This window comes from Hyla sarda, chromosome 4, assembly GCF_029499605.1.
Source record: "Hyla sarda isolate aHylSar1 chromosome 4, aHylSar1.hap1, whole genome shotgun sequence".
NCBI classification, from domain to species: Eukaryota; Metazoa; Chordata; class Amphibia; order Anura; family Hylidae; genus Hyla; species Hyla sarda.
In genome coordinates this window covers 179,314,850-179,333,024 of record NC_079192.1, presented here as the reverse complement: position 1 = coordinate 179,333,024, position 18,175 = coordinate 179,314,850, and the positions used below count along the sequence as shown (strand labels likewise).

The window sequence follows — 18,175 nt, the reverse complement described above, 5'->3', positions numbered from 1 at the left end:
TTAAAAAAATTGGAAAATTGCTGCTGAACTTTGAAGCCCTCTGATATCTTCTAAAAGTAAAAACATGTCAACTTTATGATGCAAACATAAAGTAGACATATTGTATATGTGAATCAATATATCATTGATTTGGAATGTCTATTTTCATTACAAGCAGAGAGCTTCAAAGTTAGAAAAATGAAAAATTTTCAAAATTTTCATGACTTTTTTAAAATTTTCACCAAGAAATTATGCAAGTATCAACTAAAATGTACCACTATGTTAAAGTAGAATATGTCACGAAAAAACTCTCGGAATCAAATTCATAAGTATAAGCATCCCAGAGTTATTAACCCCGTAAGGACCTAGGGCATATGGATACGCCCTAGCTTTCTGGTACTTAAGGACCCAGGATGTATCCATACGCCCGTGGGAATTTCGGTCCCTGCCGCACGCTGGGCGGGGACCGGACCGGGATGCCTGCTGATATCGTTCAGCAGACATCCCGTGCAAATGCCGAGGGGGGTCATCAGACCCCCCCGTGTCGGCGAACGCGGCAGATCGTTAGTGAATTCACACTAACGATCTGCCGGGATTCGGGTCATACGGGTCACGTGATTGGGGGTGTACAATACACCCCCTATCACCCACTGTATCTATGGGGAGGTGGCGATTTCGTCACCCCCCCCAGAAGCGCTGCTATTGGCGGGATCGTCCAGCCAATAGCAGCCAGCAGGGGAGGGGTTAACTGCATCTTCTTGCAGCTCTGCCCGTTAACTGAGTTCAGTCAGCGGGCAAAGCTGCTCGAAGGTGCCAGGGACCCCCCCCCCGGAAGAAGATCTGCAGGGACCGAGCAGGGAAAGAATACAGTCCAGGGCAAGGTAGGAGTGAGTGTAAAAAGTTAAAAAAAAAGTTTTAAAAAAATTCCCCCCCCCCTGACCCCCTAATAGGTCCCCAAGGGTCCACCATAAATTTTTCAGTGTGACCCGGGCCCTATTAGGGGTTCAGGGTGCTGCATCCCCCCCCCCCCCCAATATATTTTTTGTCCGCAATTTTTACTCCTCCCTTATATAACGGTGTGTGATTTCTAATCACACACCTTTATATATTAGAGTTACACCGAGCACTCACTACATACATAGACCCGCCCCCCCCCCCACACACACCCTCCCCCCCGCCACCGACGACCCCCCCCCCGCCACCGTAGAAAAAGGCAATGGCTCGCCAGGCATTTTCGGCAGCGGTGGCATACGCTTTTCTTGCCTCCAACTCCGTCAGTGAGGACGATGAAGATCCAACATTCCTGTGTTCTTCATCGTCCTCCTCATCATCTAGCAGTGATGACGAGCCCCCTGCACGGTGGCGGAGACGCCGCCAGGCGAGGCCACGCACCCCCCATGAAAGTGGCCCAGTGGCCGGCACTAGTACGAGCGACAATGCCGCTCGTACTAGGAGTCCGATCCCCCAGGCGATTTTACCGGCGCCCCCTTCCGGTGAACCTGTCTGGAAACCCCCAGAGGGTTATCAGCCACGGGTTCCGGAGTTTGTTGGCGACTCCGGAATCCGGATTGACACGGCTGGGTTCACTGAATTTGACTTTTTTGGTAATTTTTTCAGTGACAGCCTGGTCAATCTAATGGTGGAGCAGACAAATCTGTACTACAGGCAGTTCATCGCCCATCATCCTGATTCTTTTTTTGCCAGGTCCAATGAATGGTATGCCGCCAGTGCAGCCGAAATGAGGACATTTTGGGGCCTCGTGCTGCTCATGGGCCTGGTCAAAAAGCCAAATGTCAGGCAGTACTGGAGTGGGGACGTCCTATACCAGACCCCGCTGTACAGTACGGCTATGGCACGGAAGCGGTTCGAGGCCATTCGGAAATGCCTTCATTATGCAGATAATGAAGCATGTCCACCCCGAGGTGATCCCGCCTATGACCGGCTTTACAAAGTGAGGCCGGTCATCGATCACTTTGGGACCAAATTTTTGGAGGCCTACGTACCGCTTAGTGAGCTCTCTGTAGATGAGTCTCTCATCAGTTTTAAGGGGAGACTCATATTCCACCAGTATATTCCCTCGAAGCGGGCGGGGTATGGCGTGAAGCTTTATAAACTTTGTGAGAGTACCTCCGGGTACACTTACAAGTTTAGGCTGTATGAGGGACGAGATTCCCGTATTGAACCCCCACTCTGGGTGTTAGCGGGAAAATTGTTTGGGACCTTATGTACCCATTGCTGGATAAGGGTTACCACGTGTATGTGGACAACTTTTATACCAGCATCCCTCTCTTCACATCCCTTGCCGCCAGATCCACGTCCGCTTGTGGGACCGTGCGGAAGAATCAGAGAGGCCTCCCTCTAAATTTTCTGCAGACACCTATGCCCAAGGGTGAGTCCCGTGCCCTTGCCCATGAAAACCTGTTGCTGGTCAGGTATAAGGATAAGAGAGATGTCCTTATGCTGACCACTATTCATGGCAACGGCAGCTCACCTGTCCCTGTGCGAGGTACCACAACAACGGTCCTCAAGCCTGATTGTATTCTGGACTACAATCAGTATATGGGGGAAGTTGATCTTTCTGATCAAATCCTGAAGCCATATAACACCATGCGGAAAACACGTGTATGGTACAAGAAAGTCTACTTGGTACAGGTTGCCATGTACAACCCTTTTGTACTGTACCAGAACACTAGCAGCACAGGGACATTCCTCCAGTTCCAAGAAGAAGTCCTAAAGGCCCTGATCTTTGCTGACCGGGAAAGAGCAGGCCGGACTTCCCAAGAAACTGGAAATATAGGTGCCAGGATCGTCCCAGGCCAACACTTTCCAGGTGAGATCCCTCACACTGGAAAGAAGGGACGAACCAAGAAAAAATGCAGAGTGTGTCACAGGAGGGGGATACGGAAAGATACTATCTATCAATGTGACACTTGCCCCGATCATCTGGGCCTCTGCATTAAAAACTGCTTCTTGGATCACACTTCCATGCGGTACAAAATTTTCCCTTTTCATTTTAATTTTCCATGATTTGACCCCAATGCACCAAGTCTAGAGTACATTCCAAATTTTAACCCCATAAAACCACTAAATTGGCAAAAAAAATATTTCAGCAAAAAATAAATAAATAAACTGATAAGACCTCTGGGGGTATTTTTTCAAAAAAATGGGTCATGGGTCACTAAGTCACTATCATCGGGGACTTTTAATGTTGCCTCAAATGCACAGCGCTCTCTCTCCACCTGAGTGGGGTGCGCATTTGAGGCAACAGGTTAGGGACGACCACACACATCACATTCCCAGAATGATGATTCAGAGCATAGGGTTTGGGGTGGGCATACTTTTTAGTTTTGGCTATGCTCTGGGAACATAACCTGTTTTATAATTTTATGTCCCACTGTACCCCATTTTAGGAACTTACCTCATGTAACGTTTATTAATTACCCCATGTAATGCCCCTTGAGGGTGGGTCCCACTGCTCTGGCTCCACAGGCAGCGATTTCGAAGCTCAAGGCCCCTGACTGCACTCCTGTTCTTCTGTGACCAGTCCAGATATGAGCTACCGTATATACTCGAGTATAGGCCGAGTTTTTCAGCACGATTTTTCGTGCTGAAAACACCCCCCTCGGCTTATACTCGAGTGAACTCCCCCACCCGCAGTGGTCTTCAACCTGCGGACCTCCAGAGGTTTCAAAACTACAACTCCCAGCAAGCCCGGGCAGCCATCGGCTGTCCGGGCTTGCTGGGAGTTGTAGTTTTGAAACCTCCGGAGGTCCGCAGGTTGAAGACCACTGCGGCCTTCAACATCATCCAGCCCCCTCTCACCCCCTTTAGTTCTGAATACTCACCTCCGCTCGGCGCTGGTCCGGTCCTGCAGGACTGTCCGGTGAGGAGGTGGTCCGGTGGGATAGTGTTCCGGGCTGCTATCTTCACCGGGGAGGCCTCTTCTAAGCGCTTCGGGCCCGGCCTCAGAATAGTCACGTTGCCGTGACAACGACGCAGAGGTGCGTTCATTGCCAACGTAATTCTGCGTCATTGTCAAGGCAACGCCTCTATTCCGGGCCGGAAGCGCGGAGAAGAGGCGCCCCCGGTGAAGATAGCAGCCCGGACCACCTCCTCACCGGACCACCTCCTCACCGGACAGCCCTGCAGGACCGGACCAGCGCCGAGCAGAGGTGAGTACTCAGAACTAAAGGGGGTGAGAGGGGGCTGGATGATGTTGAAGGCCGCAGTGGTCTTCAACCTGCGGACCTCCGGAGGTTTCAAAACTACAACTCCCAGCAAGCCCGGACAGCCGATGGCTGCCCGGACTTGCTGGGAGTTGTAGTTTTGAAACCTCTGGAGGTCCGCAGGTTGAAGACCACTGAGGGCGAATGATGAGAAGAGGATGATGAAGGGGGGGTGTGGGGATGATGAAGGGGGGTGGGGATGATGAAGGGGGGGGGTGTGGGATGATAAGGGGATGATGAAGGGGGGATGTGTGGGATGATGACAAGGGGATGATGAAGGGGGGATGTGTGGGATGATAAGGGGATGATGAAGGGGGGATGTGCGGGATGATAAGGGGATGATGAAGGGGGGATGTGTGGGATGATGACAAGGGGATGATGAAGGGGGGATGTGTGGGATGATAAGGGGATGATGAAGGGGGGATGTGTGGGATGATAAGAGGATGATGAAGGGGGGATGTGTGGGATGATGACAAGGGGATGATGATGAGGATGTTAATGACGGGTCTGGATGATGACAGGGGGGGATGAGGTATTTCCCACCCTAGGCTTATACTCGAGTCAATAACTTTTCCTGGGATTTTGGGTTGAAATTAGGGGTCTCGGCTTATACTCGGGTCGGCTTATACTCGAGTATATACGGTATGTCCTTATTCCAAAGAAATGTATTTACAAATGTAAATTTTTTTTTGCTGTTCTGACACTAAATGCGACATGCCCCCCCCATTTCAGCAAAATTTGCAAATGTGACTCCTTCTCTTCTGAACATTGTAGTGCGCCCGCAGTGCACTTGACGTCCACACATGGGGTATTACCATACTAAAGAAGAGATGGGGTTACACATTTTGGGGGGCATTTTCTCCTATTACCCCTTCTAAAAATCTAAAATTTGGGGAAAAAACTGCATTTTAGTTAAAAAAAAAAAATAATAATTTACACATCCAAAGTAGTCAAACACCTGTGGGGTGGTAAGGCTCACTGGACCCCTTGATAAGTTCCTTGAGGGGTGTAATTTCCAAAATAGTATGCCCTGTGTTTTTTTTTTTTTGCTGTTCTGGCACCATAGGGGCTTCCTAAATGCGACATGCCCCCCAAAAACCATTTCAGCAAAATGTGCTTTCCAAAAGCCAAATGTGACGACTCCTCTTCTGAGCATTGTAGTTCACCCGCAGAGCATTTGATGTCCACACATGGGGTATTTCCATACTCAGAAGAGATGGGGTTACAAATTTTGGGGGGCATTTTCTCCTATTACCCCTTGTAAAATTGTAAAATTTGGGGGAAAATCAGCATTTTAGTGAAATTTTTTTTTTCATTTACACATCCAACTTTAACGAAAAATCGTCAAACACCTGTGGGGTCTTAAGGCTCACTGTACCCCTTGTTACGTTCCTTGAGGGGTGTAGTTTACAAAATAGTATGCCATGTGTTTTTTTTTTTTTTTTTTTTTTTTACTGTTCTGGCACCATAGGGGCTTCCTAAATGCGACATGCCCTAGAAAAATCATTTCAGCAAAATGTGCTTTCCAAAAGCCAAAAGTGACTCCTTCTCTTCTGAGCATTGTAGTGCGCTCGAAGTGCACTTGACGTCCACACATGGGGTATTACCATACTCAGAAGAGATGGGGTTACAAATTTTGGGGGGCATTTTCTCCTATTACTCCTTGTAAAAATAAAAAATTTGGGGGAAAACTAGCATTTTAGTGGAAAAATTTTTTTATTAACACATCCAACTTTGACATAAAGTCATGAAACACCTGTGGGGTGTGAAGGCTCACTGTACCCCTTGTTACGTTCCTTGAAGGGTGTAGTTTCCAAAATAGTATGCCATGTGTTTTTTTTTTTTTGCTGTTCTGGCACCATAGGGGCTTCTTAAATGTGACATGCCCCCCAAAAGCCATTTCAGAAAAACTCACTCTCCAAAATCCCATTGTAGCTCCTTCCCTTCTGAGCCCTTTACTGCGCCCGCCAAACACTTGACGTATGAGGTATTTCCTTACTCGAGAGAAATTGGGTTACACATTTTAGGAAGATTTCTCTCCTTTTACCCCTTGTAAAAATTCAAAAACTGGGTTTCCAAGAACATGCGAATGTAAAAAATGAAGATTTTGAATTTTTTCCTTCACTTTGCTGCTATTCCTGTGAAACACCTAAAGGGTTAACACACACTTACTGAATGTCATTTTGGGTATTTTGAGGGGTGAAGTTTTTATAATGGGGTCATTTGTGTGGTATTGCTAATATGAAGGCCCTTCAAATCCACTTCAAAACTGAACTGGTCCCTGAAAAATTCCGCTTTTGAAAATTTTGTGAAAAATTGGAAAATTGCTGCTGAACTTTGAAGCCCTCTGATGTCTTTGAAAAGTAAAAACATGTCAACTTTATGATGCAAACATAAAGTAGCCATATTGTGTATGTGGATCAATGTATAATTTATTTGGAATGCCTATTTTCCTTATAAGCAGAGAGCTTCAAATTTAAATAAAATGCAAAATTTTCAATTTTTTCATCAAATTTTGGAATTTTTCACCAAGAAATGAAACAAGTATCGACAAAATTTTACCACTAACATAAAGTAGAATATGTCACGAAAATACAATCTCGGAATCAGAATGAAAGGTAAAAGCATCCCAGAGTTATTAATGCTTGAAGTGACAGTGGTCAGATGTTCAAAAAATGGCCGGGTGCTTAAGGTATATTTGGGCTGGGTCCTTAAGGGGTTAATGCTTAAAGTGACAGCGGTCAGATGTGCAAAAAATGCTCTGTTCCTTAAAGGGGTACTCTGGCGCTAAGACATCTTTTCCCCTATCCAAAGGATAGGGGATAAGATGCCTGATCGCGGGGGTCCCGGCGCTTGGGACCCCTGTGATCTTCCACGCCGCACCCCGTTAGAATCAGCCCCCGGAGCGTGCTCTCTCCAGGTCTGATTACTGGCGATCACGGGGGTGGAGCCGTGACGTGACTGTGCTCCGTCCCAGTGATCGCCAGTAATCAGACCCGGGTCGAGCACGCTCCGGGGGCTGATTCTAACGGGGTGCGGTGTGGAAGATCACGCGAGAATGAATAGGGGATAAGATGTCTTAGCGCCGGAGTACCCCTTTAAGGTCATAATGGGCTTGGTCCTTAAGAGGTTAGTTAATCTGTCAAAAGCCTTTTTGGGCATCAAGACTAATCAAAACCCCAGGAGTATTGGTTTTACTTAGTATGTCAATAATATCTATATTTCGTATCGTGCTGTCACCAGCATGTCTATAGCGAACAAACCCCACTTGGTCTTTGTGAATTAGGGAGGGAAGGGCATTACTTAGTCTATTACCGTATATACTCGAGTATAAGCCGACCCGAGTATAAGCCGACCCGAGTATAAGCTGAGACCCCTAATTTCAACCCAAAATCCCAGGAAAAGTTATTGACTCGAGTATAAGCCTAGGGTGGGAAATACATCATCCCCCCCTCTCATTAACATCCTCATCATCATCACCGCCTGTCATCATCCAGACCCTCATCATCATCACCTGTCATTATCCCCTTGTCATCATCCCACACATCCCCCCTTCATCATCCCCTTGTCATCATCCCCACTCCCCTTCATCATCCCCTTGTCATCATCCCCACCCCCCTTCATCATCCCCTTGTCATCATCCCCACCCCCCTTCATCATCCCCTTGTAATCATCCCACACCCCCCCTTCATCATCATCCCCACCCCCCTTCATCATCCCACACCCCCCCTTCATCATCCTCTTGTCATCATCCCACACCCCCCCCTTCATCATCCTCTTGTCATCATCCGCCCTCAGTGGTCTTCAACCTGCGGACCTCCAGAGGTTTCAAAACTACAACTCCCAGCAAGCCCGGGCAGCCATCGGCTGTCCGGGCTTGCTGGGAGTTGTAGTTTTGAAACCTCCAGAGGTCCGCAGGTTGAAGACCACTGCGGCCTTCGACATCATCCAGCCCCCTCTCACCCCCCTTTAGTTCTGTACAGTACTCACCTCCGCTCGGCACTGGTCCGGTGCTGCAGGACTGTCCGGTGAGGAGGTGGTCCGGTGGGATAGTGGTTCCGGGCTGCTATCTTCACTGGGGGCGCCTCTTCTCCGCGCTGCGGGCCCGGAATAGAGGCGTTGCCTTGACAATGACGCAGAAGTACGTTGGCAATGAACGTACCTCTGCGTCGTTGTCAAGGCAACGTGACTATTCTGGGGCCGGGCCCGAAGCGCTTAGAAGAGGCCTCCCCGGTGAAGATAGCAGCCCGGAACCACTATCCCACCGGACCACCTCCTCTCCGGACAGTCCTGCAGCCGAGCGGAGGTGAGTACTGTTCAGAACTAAAGGGGGGTGAGAGGGGGCTGGATGATGTCGAAGGCCGCAGTGGTCTTCAACCTGCGGACCTCCGGAGGTTTCAAAACTACAACTCCCAGCAAGCCCGGACAGCCGATGGCTGCCCGGGCTTGCTGGGAGTTGTAGTTTTGAAACCTCTTGAGGTCCGCAGGTTGAAGACCACTGCGGGTGGAGTGTTCACTCGAGTATAAGCCGAGGGAGGTGTTTTCAGCACGAAAAATCGTGCTGAAAAACTCGGCTTATACTCGAGTATATACGGTAGCTAATAATTTGGTAAATAGCTTCAGGTCCGTATTCAATAGGGAGATTGGGTGGTAACTCGAGTATTCTGTGGGGTCTCTATCGGGTTTTGGTATTACTGTTATGTAAGAACTAAGCATTTAGTGTGGTATGGGTGTGCCTGTCATAAAGGAAGTAAATAGGATAAGCATATAGGGCAAGAGGATATCAAGGTAAGTTTTATAGTATAGGTATGAAAGACCATCAGGTCCAGGGGACTTTCCATTTGGTAGCTGTTTAATTGTATCATGAAGTTCTTCTAATGTAATTTGGGAGTTTAATAAGTCGAAGTCGGAGTTCTCAACGTCCTGTCAGGCGTCCTGACATCGGGAGCGGAATTATCAGCACAGCTGTCTGGAGCGTCTGCATATGGAGCATGTCTGCTGTAGAGTTCCTTAGTTTACTATCATAGCTTTACTCCATCACACTTATGTATCTTTTGTGCTTCATGTAGGAGCCTTATTTAAGGTCGGTGATCAGTTATATGGACATTCTGTGGCATGGGCAATTCATCTCAATACACCTTTGGATTCTTGCTTATGCATAGTTCATTGGTGGCCCAATTGCATCTTGTATAAAGCACAAAATATGAGCTGTCTTATTTAACATCCCATGATTATTGTTAATGGAAACCATTGTTTTGAAATATATGTGTATTGTCTGTATCAGTGGTTATTAATTGGTTTCATAACTATTGTGCTTTTTATTCTTACTGCTATATATCAATTCTATTTCAGACTATAATTGCATTGTCACTGATGTATTGACACTGACTCCAAGCTCTACCCAGACTGCTATCTTCTGATCAACTCTACAACTAATTCACTAACCGTCATCTAACCATACTAGTCTATCTTGACTACTATTATTAAAGGGGTTATCCAGGAAAAAACTTTTTATATATATATATATATATCAACTGGCTCCAGAAAGTTAAACAGATTTGTAAATTACTTCTATTAAAAAATCTTAATCCTTTCAGTACTTATGAGTTGCTGAAGTTGAGTTGTTCTTTTCTGTCTAAGTGCTCTCTGATGACACGTGTCTCGGGAACCACCCAGTTTAGAAGTAAATCCCCATAGCAAACCTCTTCTACTCTGTGAAGTTCCCGAGACAAGCAGAGATGTCAGCAGAGAGCACTGTTTCCAGACAGAAAACAACAACTCAACTTCAGCAGCTGATAATTATTGAAAGGATTAAGATTTTTTAATACAAGTAATTTACAAATCTGTTTAACTTTCTGGAGCCAGTTGATATAAAAAAAGTTTTTTTCCTGGAATACCCCTTTAACCTTTTAGTCATGTTATGATAACTTTTGTCATCTGAATTGTATCCAATTGCTACTTCTTTGCTTTATCTTATATGAGTGTATGGTAGCACCTTATGGATTATTCTGTCTCTTTCTAGTCACTGATGAGCCCTTGATACTACTGGGCGAAACGCATTGGCTAAAAGAGGTCTGCCACAATTATTTTTATTCATTTATATATATGCAATTTCCCTTTTCCCAGTCCACACTTAGGTTAGGGAGGGTTATGTCCTCTAGGTAGGGACAGGATCATTCATAGATTAGGTACTCACCTGTGCCCCTTTTCCCTATCCCCCTGACTGTTCATGGTGTTGCCTCAATTTGTGTACTATACACTTTTTGTAATTTTGTTACATTATCTTTAAATAATTGAAGTAAAGGTTAAGTTTTATTGTATAAAATACCTTATTGGTGTATTCTTTATGCAATTTATTTTATGTTATGTTTTATTCTGTACTGTAACTTGTGTGAATAAAGCTGACAGAGTCAGTTGCATGAAGACAAGTTGGTGTGTTTGTATTGTAACACAAAAGTGCATAACCTAACATAAGGACAGTAACCACAGGCAATATAGCACAGACAGAAATTAGCGGAACATAGTACGGGCCATTCTGCGGATGGTCAGAAAAAAGTTTAAACCTGCTCATGCATTCATGTGCTTTAGCGAAAGGAGTGGTAAAACGGATTTTCCCAGCCACTGCATACTACCTTGCTCGTTCTTCTTGTCCATCACCCAGAATAGTTATATTAAAATGCATTTTCCTGGACCACGACTGTCACTGACCTGCAATTAGTCCTAATTTGCAGTAGCATAGCCCCATCTGCTTGTAAATGAGAGATCATCTCCCATGCAGATACCTGCTTAAAGGACTGCACTGTTCACCTTATCAGACTGATCAGTCTTCATGCCTTGAGAGCTGTAACACAAGCCATGTTTTCCGAACAAGGGAATACAAACAGGACAAGCAGCAGGGGGCTCCGTCACTCATGCATATCTCACTCCGGACATCTCACCCTCAGCTGGACAAAAGTGTCTCTCAAGATTCTCCCTCCCCCATCCCGGATCACTACAGCTAGATACCCGGCTTAAGTTACCAATTAGTTTACCAATTGGCTGCAACGGATTCGATTGGTTTGTAATTAATTCTAGTCACTGGCGCGCACGGCAGGACTGTTGGCGCCATCTCTTTGTCCTGATGACACTCTATACCTAGACGCCAGGACCCCAGGGCCCTGCACATCAATACAGCTCTCTTATTCACCTACAATGCTTCTGACTGCAGATAAAACTGGTGCTGAAGCAGTGGAAATAGCTCTATCTATAGGATACACCAGAGCAGGGACCTGAGAATAAGCAAAGGTCCAAGTGGCCTTGTCTCTGAAGGTCATGCTGAATCTGTCAAACTGATACAAAAGAGAGGTAAAATAAATGCAATAAGGCATTGAGCAGAACAACTGTGCCTGTAATTAATCAGATGTTCTACCAAGCAGCACAGTGAAATTTACTTTAAGCTAATGAATTACAAGAACAGTTGGGCTAATAATTATAAATTAAATATAATGTACTGTAAAATGTGCCTAAGGTATTAGATAAAAGTGACTTCAGATTGGAGGCAATATAGCCAAATGTTCTATTCACAGTCTATGAAAAGGAATTCTGAAAATATGTATTACATAACCAGTTTCAGTTATAAAATGAGAAATTTCACAACAATAACAGATCAAAAATGACTCATGAGGGACTGCAAATGGTACCAATAAGAATTTTGTTAAGTCAGTAAATAGGAAGATGATGCACTAGAACTACAATAGTGCCACCTACAGCTAAAAAGAGGAATAAAGGGAAACGTAAAGGATTTTGACCGTTCTATACACCTCAAACCCTCATGTTATAGCTTGGGCCACCCACCTAACGTGTTTCACAGTATTAACAAATCAGAATGGATTTACTTGAACTTTTAAGGCTAGCAGTAAGGATCACCTTTTTGGTGACCCTGTTTACCAGCCTCCCATACTTCAGATATCTTGAGAAGGAGTAAAGGGAGGATGAGGTTAATTACAGTCAATGAAGTTAGGGTTATATGCTATCCCCACAATTTGTAAAATACTTTTGTATTTAGCATTGCAGCTATCATTTAAATTGAAAGCCAATACACTGTTATTATACAGTCCATTCCTGTTACTTTTTATAGCAACAATTGTGCTAACAAGAAGAAACTCAAACTACCTGGCTCTTTCTACTTTTTATTCCAAAGACGAATAGTAAACATATTGGGACCTCTTAATCCCAGATTGGCTGGGATTAAGAGGCCCCTAGGTACAATTTTGTGATCCCCCTCCTTGGAGTACCAGGGGTCATCTAATGCATAGAATATGTAAACTGTCCCTATATATAAGAAAAACAAGAATAAAGCATGTGTGCTTAAAGGGGTACTCCAGGGAACTGAACTTATCAGACATTTATCCCCTCCCCAGCCAGTGATTAGCTGAGCGGGCAGTCACTGGCTCTGGTCCAGGAGATTGCGGGGGTTCCTGCGATCAGACACTTATCTCCTATCCTGTGGATATGGAATAAGTGTCTGATAAGGTCAGTTCCCTGGGGTTATCTGGGAATTTGTGACTGTGAAGATAGGCCAGCAATATTTGATGGGTGGTGTACAGCACCTGGCACCTTCACCGATTAGCCGATCCGTGGCCCCCAGATGTACACAGTGAATGGAGCCAGAAGCCCCAGCTCTGTATGTTGTGCGTGGCTGTACTAGGTTCCTGTAGCTAAGCTCCCATTTACTTTCATGGAATACGAGGTACAGGAACTTGATACTGGAATATGGGGGTGAAAGGAGACAGAAAATAAATAGCGTACTGATAGTGTAGTAAGTTTTAGATGGTAGGTGTGTAAAAAAGCAGAATTACCGCTCACCTTATAATGTTGTGCAAATGGCAGGCACAACTCTGAGTAGCGCTTCAGATACCGCTGGCAGCGGTCAGGAACGTAGCTGGAGGCAGGTTGCGGGACACCCTGGCGGGGGTGATCCCAAAATTCAGACTTGCGGGATCGGTGCCTCACCGGGCGTAGAAGAAGTCGACGCAGGCAGTCTACAGCAGCAGCTTTGACCAGCCCAAGGAAAGTGTTCAACTGCCACAGCAACCAAGCACCGATAGAGGGCGGGATGCTTTCCTGGAGCTGTTCGGAGCTGCTGCAGTAGACTGCCTGCGTCGACTTCTTCTACGCCTTGTGAGGCACCGATCCCAAAAGTCGGAATTTTGGGATCACCCCCGCCAGGGTGTCCTGCAACCTGCCTCCAGCTAAGTAACTTGATACTGCCACACAAGATACAAAGCCGGGGTTGTTACAACATTCACTGTAAATACCCAGGTATTGTGGCTCTAACAAAAAAAAAAAAATTGTACCTTCACATCAGAGGTTTTGATGAAGTGATCAAGAAAAGTCAGCATTCACTTGAATGCTTCTGCCTCTTTATTTTAGCAGTCAATAGGGGCCTCAGCCTCAGAGCCCAACTGACCAAAACTTCTATTTGCTCTCTGTGACATGAGCAAAGTTTTCTGAAGGTACAGATGTAAGCAGGGCAGCCTCTTATCCAATTCTCCCTATGGCAATAAGCATGTATACCTGGCAAATACATTCTATATTCTAAGTAGCAATGTAGTCAAATAGAATATAAAAACAGTAGTAAGAAGCATGCTCTTGGTACACAGATGTTTCTATCATTATTCTCAAAGTACTTCTGTGTTATTTTGTGTTAAGTGGATGACTGATGTCTTAATACATGTTGTGGCAATATCTGCCCTGACTTACTGATATGATGCCATGTGTCAATTTACCTGTGACTTTTTACCCTTCTTATGTCATACCTGGGATGAGGGGTACTCCGGTGAAAAACTATTTTTTTTTTAAATCAACTGGTGCCAGAAAGTTAACAGATTTGTAAATGACTATTTTGTAAACTCTATTTAAAAATCTTAATCCTTCAAATATTTATCAGCTGCTGTATGCTCCACTGGAAGTTCTTTTCTTTTTGAATTTCTTTTCTGTCTGACCACAGTGCTCTCTGCTGACACCTCTGTCTGTCTCAGGAACAAAATCAGTAATCTAAAATTGCCTTATTTTGACTTCCTATAACTTTTTCATTTTTCCATATATAGGGCGGTATGAGGGCTCATTTTTTGCGCCGTCATCTGTACTTTTTATTGATACCACATTTTGCATATTTAAAACTTTTAGATAATTTAAAAATTTTTGGGGGAATAAAATGTGACAAAAAAAAGCAACAATTTTGGACTTTTTTTTATTTTTTACGTTTACGTTGTTCACCGTACGGGATCATTAACATTATATTTTGATAGATCGGACATTTACGCACGCGGCGATACCAAATAAGTTTATTTTTAAAAAATTACGCTTTTTGGGGGTAAAATGGGAATAACAGCCAATTTGCATTTTTATTGGGGGAGGGGATTTTTATTTTTAAATTTTTCAACTTTTTTTTTTTTTTTACACTTTATATGTCCCCACAGGGGACTATTTATGGCAATCATTTGATTGCTAATACTGTTCGGTGCTATGCATAGGACATAGCACCGATCAGTATTATCGGCTATCTCCTGCTCTGGTCTGCTCGATCTCGGACCAGAGCAGGAGACACCGGGAGATGGACGGAGGCAGGTGAGGGGACCTCCGTGCGCCATTACAGATGATCAGATCGCTGCGGCAGTGCCGCGGGCGATCTGATAATCTATTTTAACGTGCGCATTGCCGCAGATGCCGTGATCTGTACGTAAATGTACATCCTGGTGCGCGAAGTACCGCCAAGCCAATAATATAATATAATATGAAATAAAAAATAAAAAAACCACTATTTTGTAACTTTTGGGGGCTCCCGTTTCTACGTAGTGCAATGACACCTTGGTAAAAATGACACCTTATCTTTATTCTGTAGGTCCATAAGGTTACAAGGATACACAATTTATGTGGGTTTCATTTTATTTTTATACCATATATTTTTCTGTGTACGGGGTGGTATGAGGGCTCAATTTTTGCACAGTCATCTGTAGTTTTTATAGGTACCATTTTTGTTTTGATGGGACTTTTTGATAGCTTTTTATTAATATTTTTATGGTATATGAAGTGACCAAAAATGCACAACTTTGAACTTTGGTATTTTTTTTTTTTTAACGTGTACGCCATCGACCGTGTGGATTAGCAAACCTAATATTTTAATAGTTCGGACATTTATGCACGCGGTGGTACCACATATGATTATTTTTATTCTTTATTACATTATTTTATTTAAAAAATGGGAAAAGGGGGGTGATTTAAACTTTTAATATGGAAGGGGTTAATGAACTTTTATAAAAAAAATAATAATAATTTTACACTTTGGCATGGACCAGTAGATCGCCGATCGGACAATGGAGAGGCAGGTGAGAACCCTCCCGTCGTCCGGCTGATTGGGACATCGTGATTTTGTCGCGATAGTCCCGATCAGCTCCGCTGAGCTGACGGGATTATTTTACTTTTGTTTTAGACACCGCGATCAACATTGATCGCAACGTCTAAAGGGTTAATGCTGGGCATTGGCCTGATCTGCCGTGGATCCTGGCTGCTCGTAGCAACAGGGACCCACTGGGTTTAACCCGTTCTCTGCTGGTGAGAATGGTTTAAACCCGGTAAACAGGACCAGGGCGTACAGGTACGACCTGAGTCCTTAAGGATCGGGGATGCAGGGCGTATGTATACGCCCTGCGTCCCCAAGAGGTAAAAAACAGTAAGAAAATATTCAGGCTCCAAAAAAAGGGAACAATGTCCATGCTATATCTATATTGTATGATGAAGCAGTCTAAGCTGTGAACAAGTTATAAGGTGAGAGCTAGTAAATCTAGTAAAATCTTGTGTAGTATGTAGTATGTCCACAGACTTACATAGACAGCATATAACATCATCTCTCAGTGACCTGGTGGTCCATCTTATAAACACAAGTGAATTCAGATCAAATTAAATATTTATTTATTTATTTTTTGGGAGGAGAAGCAGGGAAGAAGCCTGATAAAAGGAGAACGAAGCCTTTTTGTCTCTGGTATTCAAATATTTCTACATTAGCTTGTACTATTGATTTCTGCAAAGGTTGGTGAAATGACAGCGACCATTTACTGCAACCAGCAGTGTAAGGCCCCTTTCACACTGCCGTTGTGCCCCGCCCCGAAACCGCCTGTTAGGCTCTTTTTTTTTTTTTTTTAAATGCCTTTAACGTTCGTTATCTGGATGGGGCACAACAGGCAACAACAGCTCCCGACAGATCCCATTTACTATTATGGGGTCAGTCAGGCTCCATTGTTTTTTTAACGGGAGTACCGGGAGAAAAAGACGTTGCATGATGTATTTTTTCTCCGGCTATTCTCCCCGATTTCCCTGACATGCGTTGCACTGCCAAGTCACAACAGCAGTGTGAAAGAAGCCCACATTATACTCTGTATACAATTCTCTGGTTACATATAATAGTATTACCTTGCATTCAACAACACTCTGGTCTGATTCACAAGTTACATAGATTTCATCGACAGCTCTCCGGAGATTGTCAAAGAGAAATGCCCAATATCTTGCACGAAGATCCACTTTCCGAGGAAGCCTTGTTTTGGATGGGCTTTTATATTGACTTTTGTCATTTGCAGAGTTAACACTCAATTTGCAGTGTAACGAGCTATTCTGTAAAATAAAAGATACGCAAACATGGAACAGAAGCTTCTGCACAAGAACAGTAAATAAATGTGAAAGAAACATGTAGGTAGAAATAATACAACCGAAAACAATAGGTTTCTGAAACATTGGCTGACATGTATTAACAATGGCTTATTCTGTTTTGTTGGGGTCTTTCTGTAAGACCCCCTAATAAGCAAAGTGTTTGGATTTTAAATGACCAGAAACTTTTCAGAAAATCTGCATTTATGTTGCTTTTACAGGCCCTACTTTATTGATTCAGCTGTCAGCTATACTTTTTGTGACACATAAAACTGTTTTTTCATATTGTTTATACAGTAATGTCTCTTACTTTTTAGTTTAATTGGTGGTAAGGTATTAAAGGGGTTATCCAGTAAAAAACGTATTTATATAAATATATATATATATATATATATATATATATATCTACCAATATCAACTGGCTCCAGACAGTTAAACAGATTTGTAAATTACTTCTACAAAAAAAATCGCAACATGGTGCCCGAGTAGCAGCAGTGGAAGATCGCGTTCAGGCAGCGGAGGACTGCGGAGCGCAAGTGGATAGCAGAGTGGCAGCCCTGGAAAAAGTGTGTCGTCGCCTGGGGTATAAAGTAAAGGATCTGGAGAATCCCTCAAGGCGGAGCAATTTGCGGATTATCGGGGTTCTGGAATCGGTGCCGGCTACAGAACTGATCCACCTCTGTGAGTACCTCATCCCCAAGCACCTAGGCCTGCCAAGACCCTGCAAAGTTGAGAGGGCTCATAGAATGGGCCCCGATCTGAGAGGGGAGCCGGAGAGGGGGATTATCCCGGGATTAGCTACCCGATCCCGCCCGCGACAAGTGATCACTAAACTGCTAGATTACCAGGACAAAACTGCTATTCTCCGGGCCTTTAAAAGGAGGCGGGAAGACCTTGTTATTGGTGGGGCGAGGCTGTTAATTTTTGGCGACTTTTCGGCCGAAGTTACAAGGAAGCGCAAACTTATGTCCTCCATCTGCACGGCTTTATTCAAAAAGAACATCCACTTCGCCATGTTATTCCCAGCACACCTGCGTGTCTTCTTCCCCGATGGACAAATAGCCACCTATCTCACTCCAGACGCTGCAACAATGGGCCTGGCTGATCTCCTGGGGCACACTCCACCTTGCCTGCATGCGCCCTCTGGTCCTACCTCACCGCGATAGTCTCCTGATACACAGCCTGGCACCGCCAGAGCACTGAACCCCTCGGCTTCCCCATATAGACAAGAACAAGCCACGGGAGGCGATTGGAGCCTACCTCCGAGGGACCCCGGGGAACGTTGAGTTCGG

At 44.6% G+C, this 18,175-nt stretch overlaps 1 protein-coding gene across 2 annotated transcripts in view; it reads right to left on the bottom strand.

Moving 5' to 3' along the window:
• Positions 1-18,175, bottom strand: part of SCAPER (S-phase cyclin A associated protein in the ER) — a 329,263-nt gene that overhangs the window by 266,393 nt on the left and 44,695 nt on the right. For both annotated transcript variants that reach the window (XM_056572933.1, XM_056572935.1), the window contains exon 4: positions 16,653-16,850. In XM_056572933.1, the coding sequence (XP_056428908.1) occupies positions 16,653-16,850 (198 nt within the window). The remainder of the gene's footprint in view (positions 1-16,652; positions 16,851-18,175) is intronic.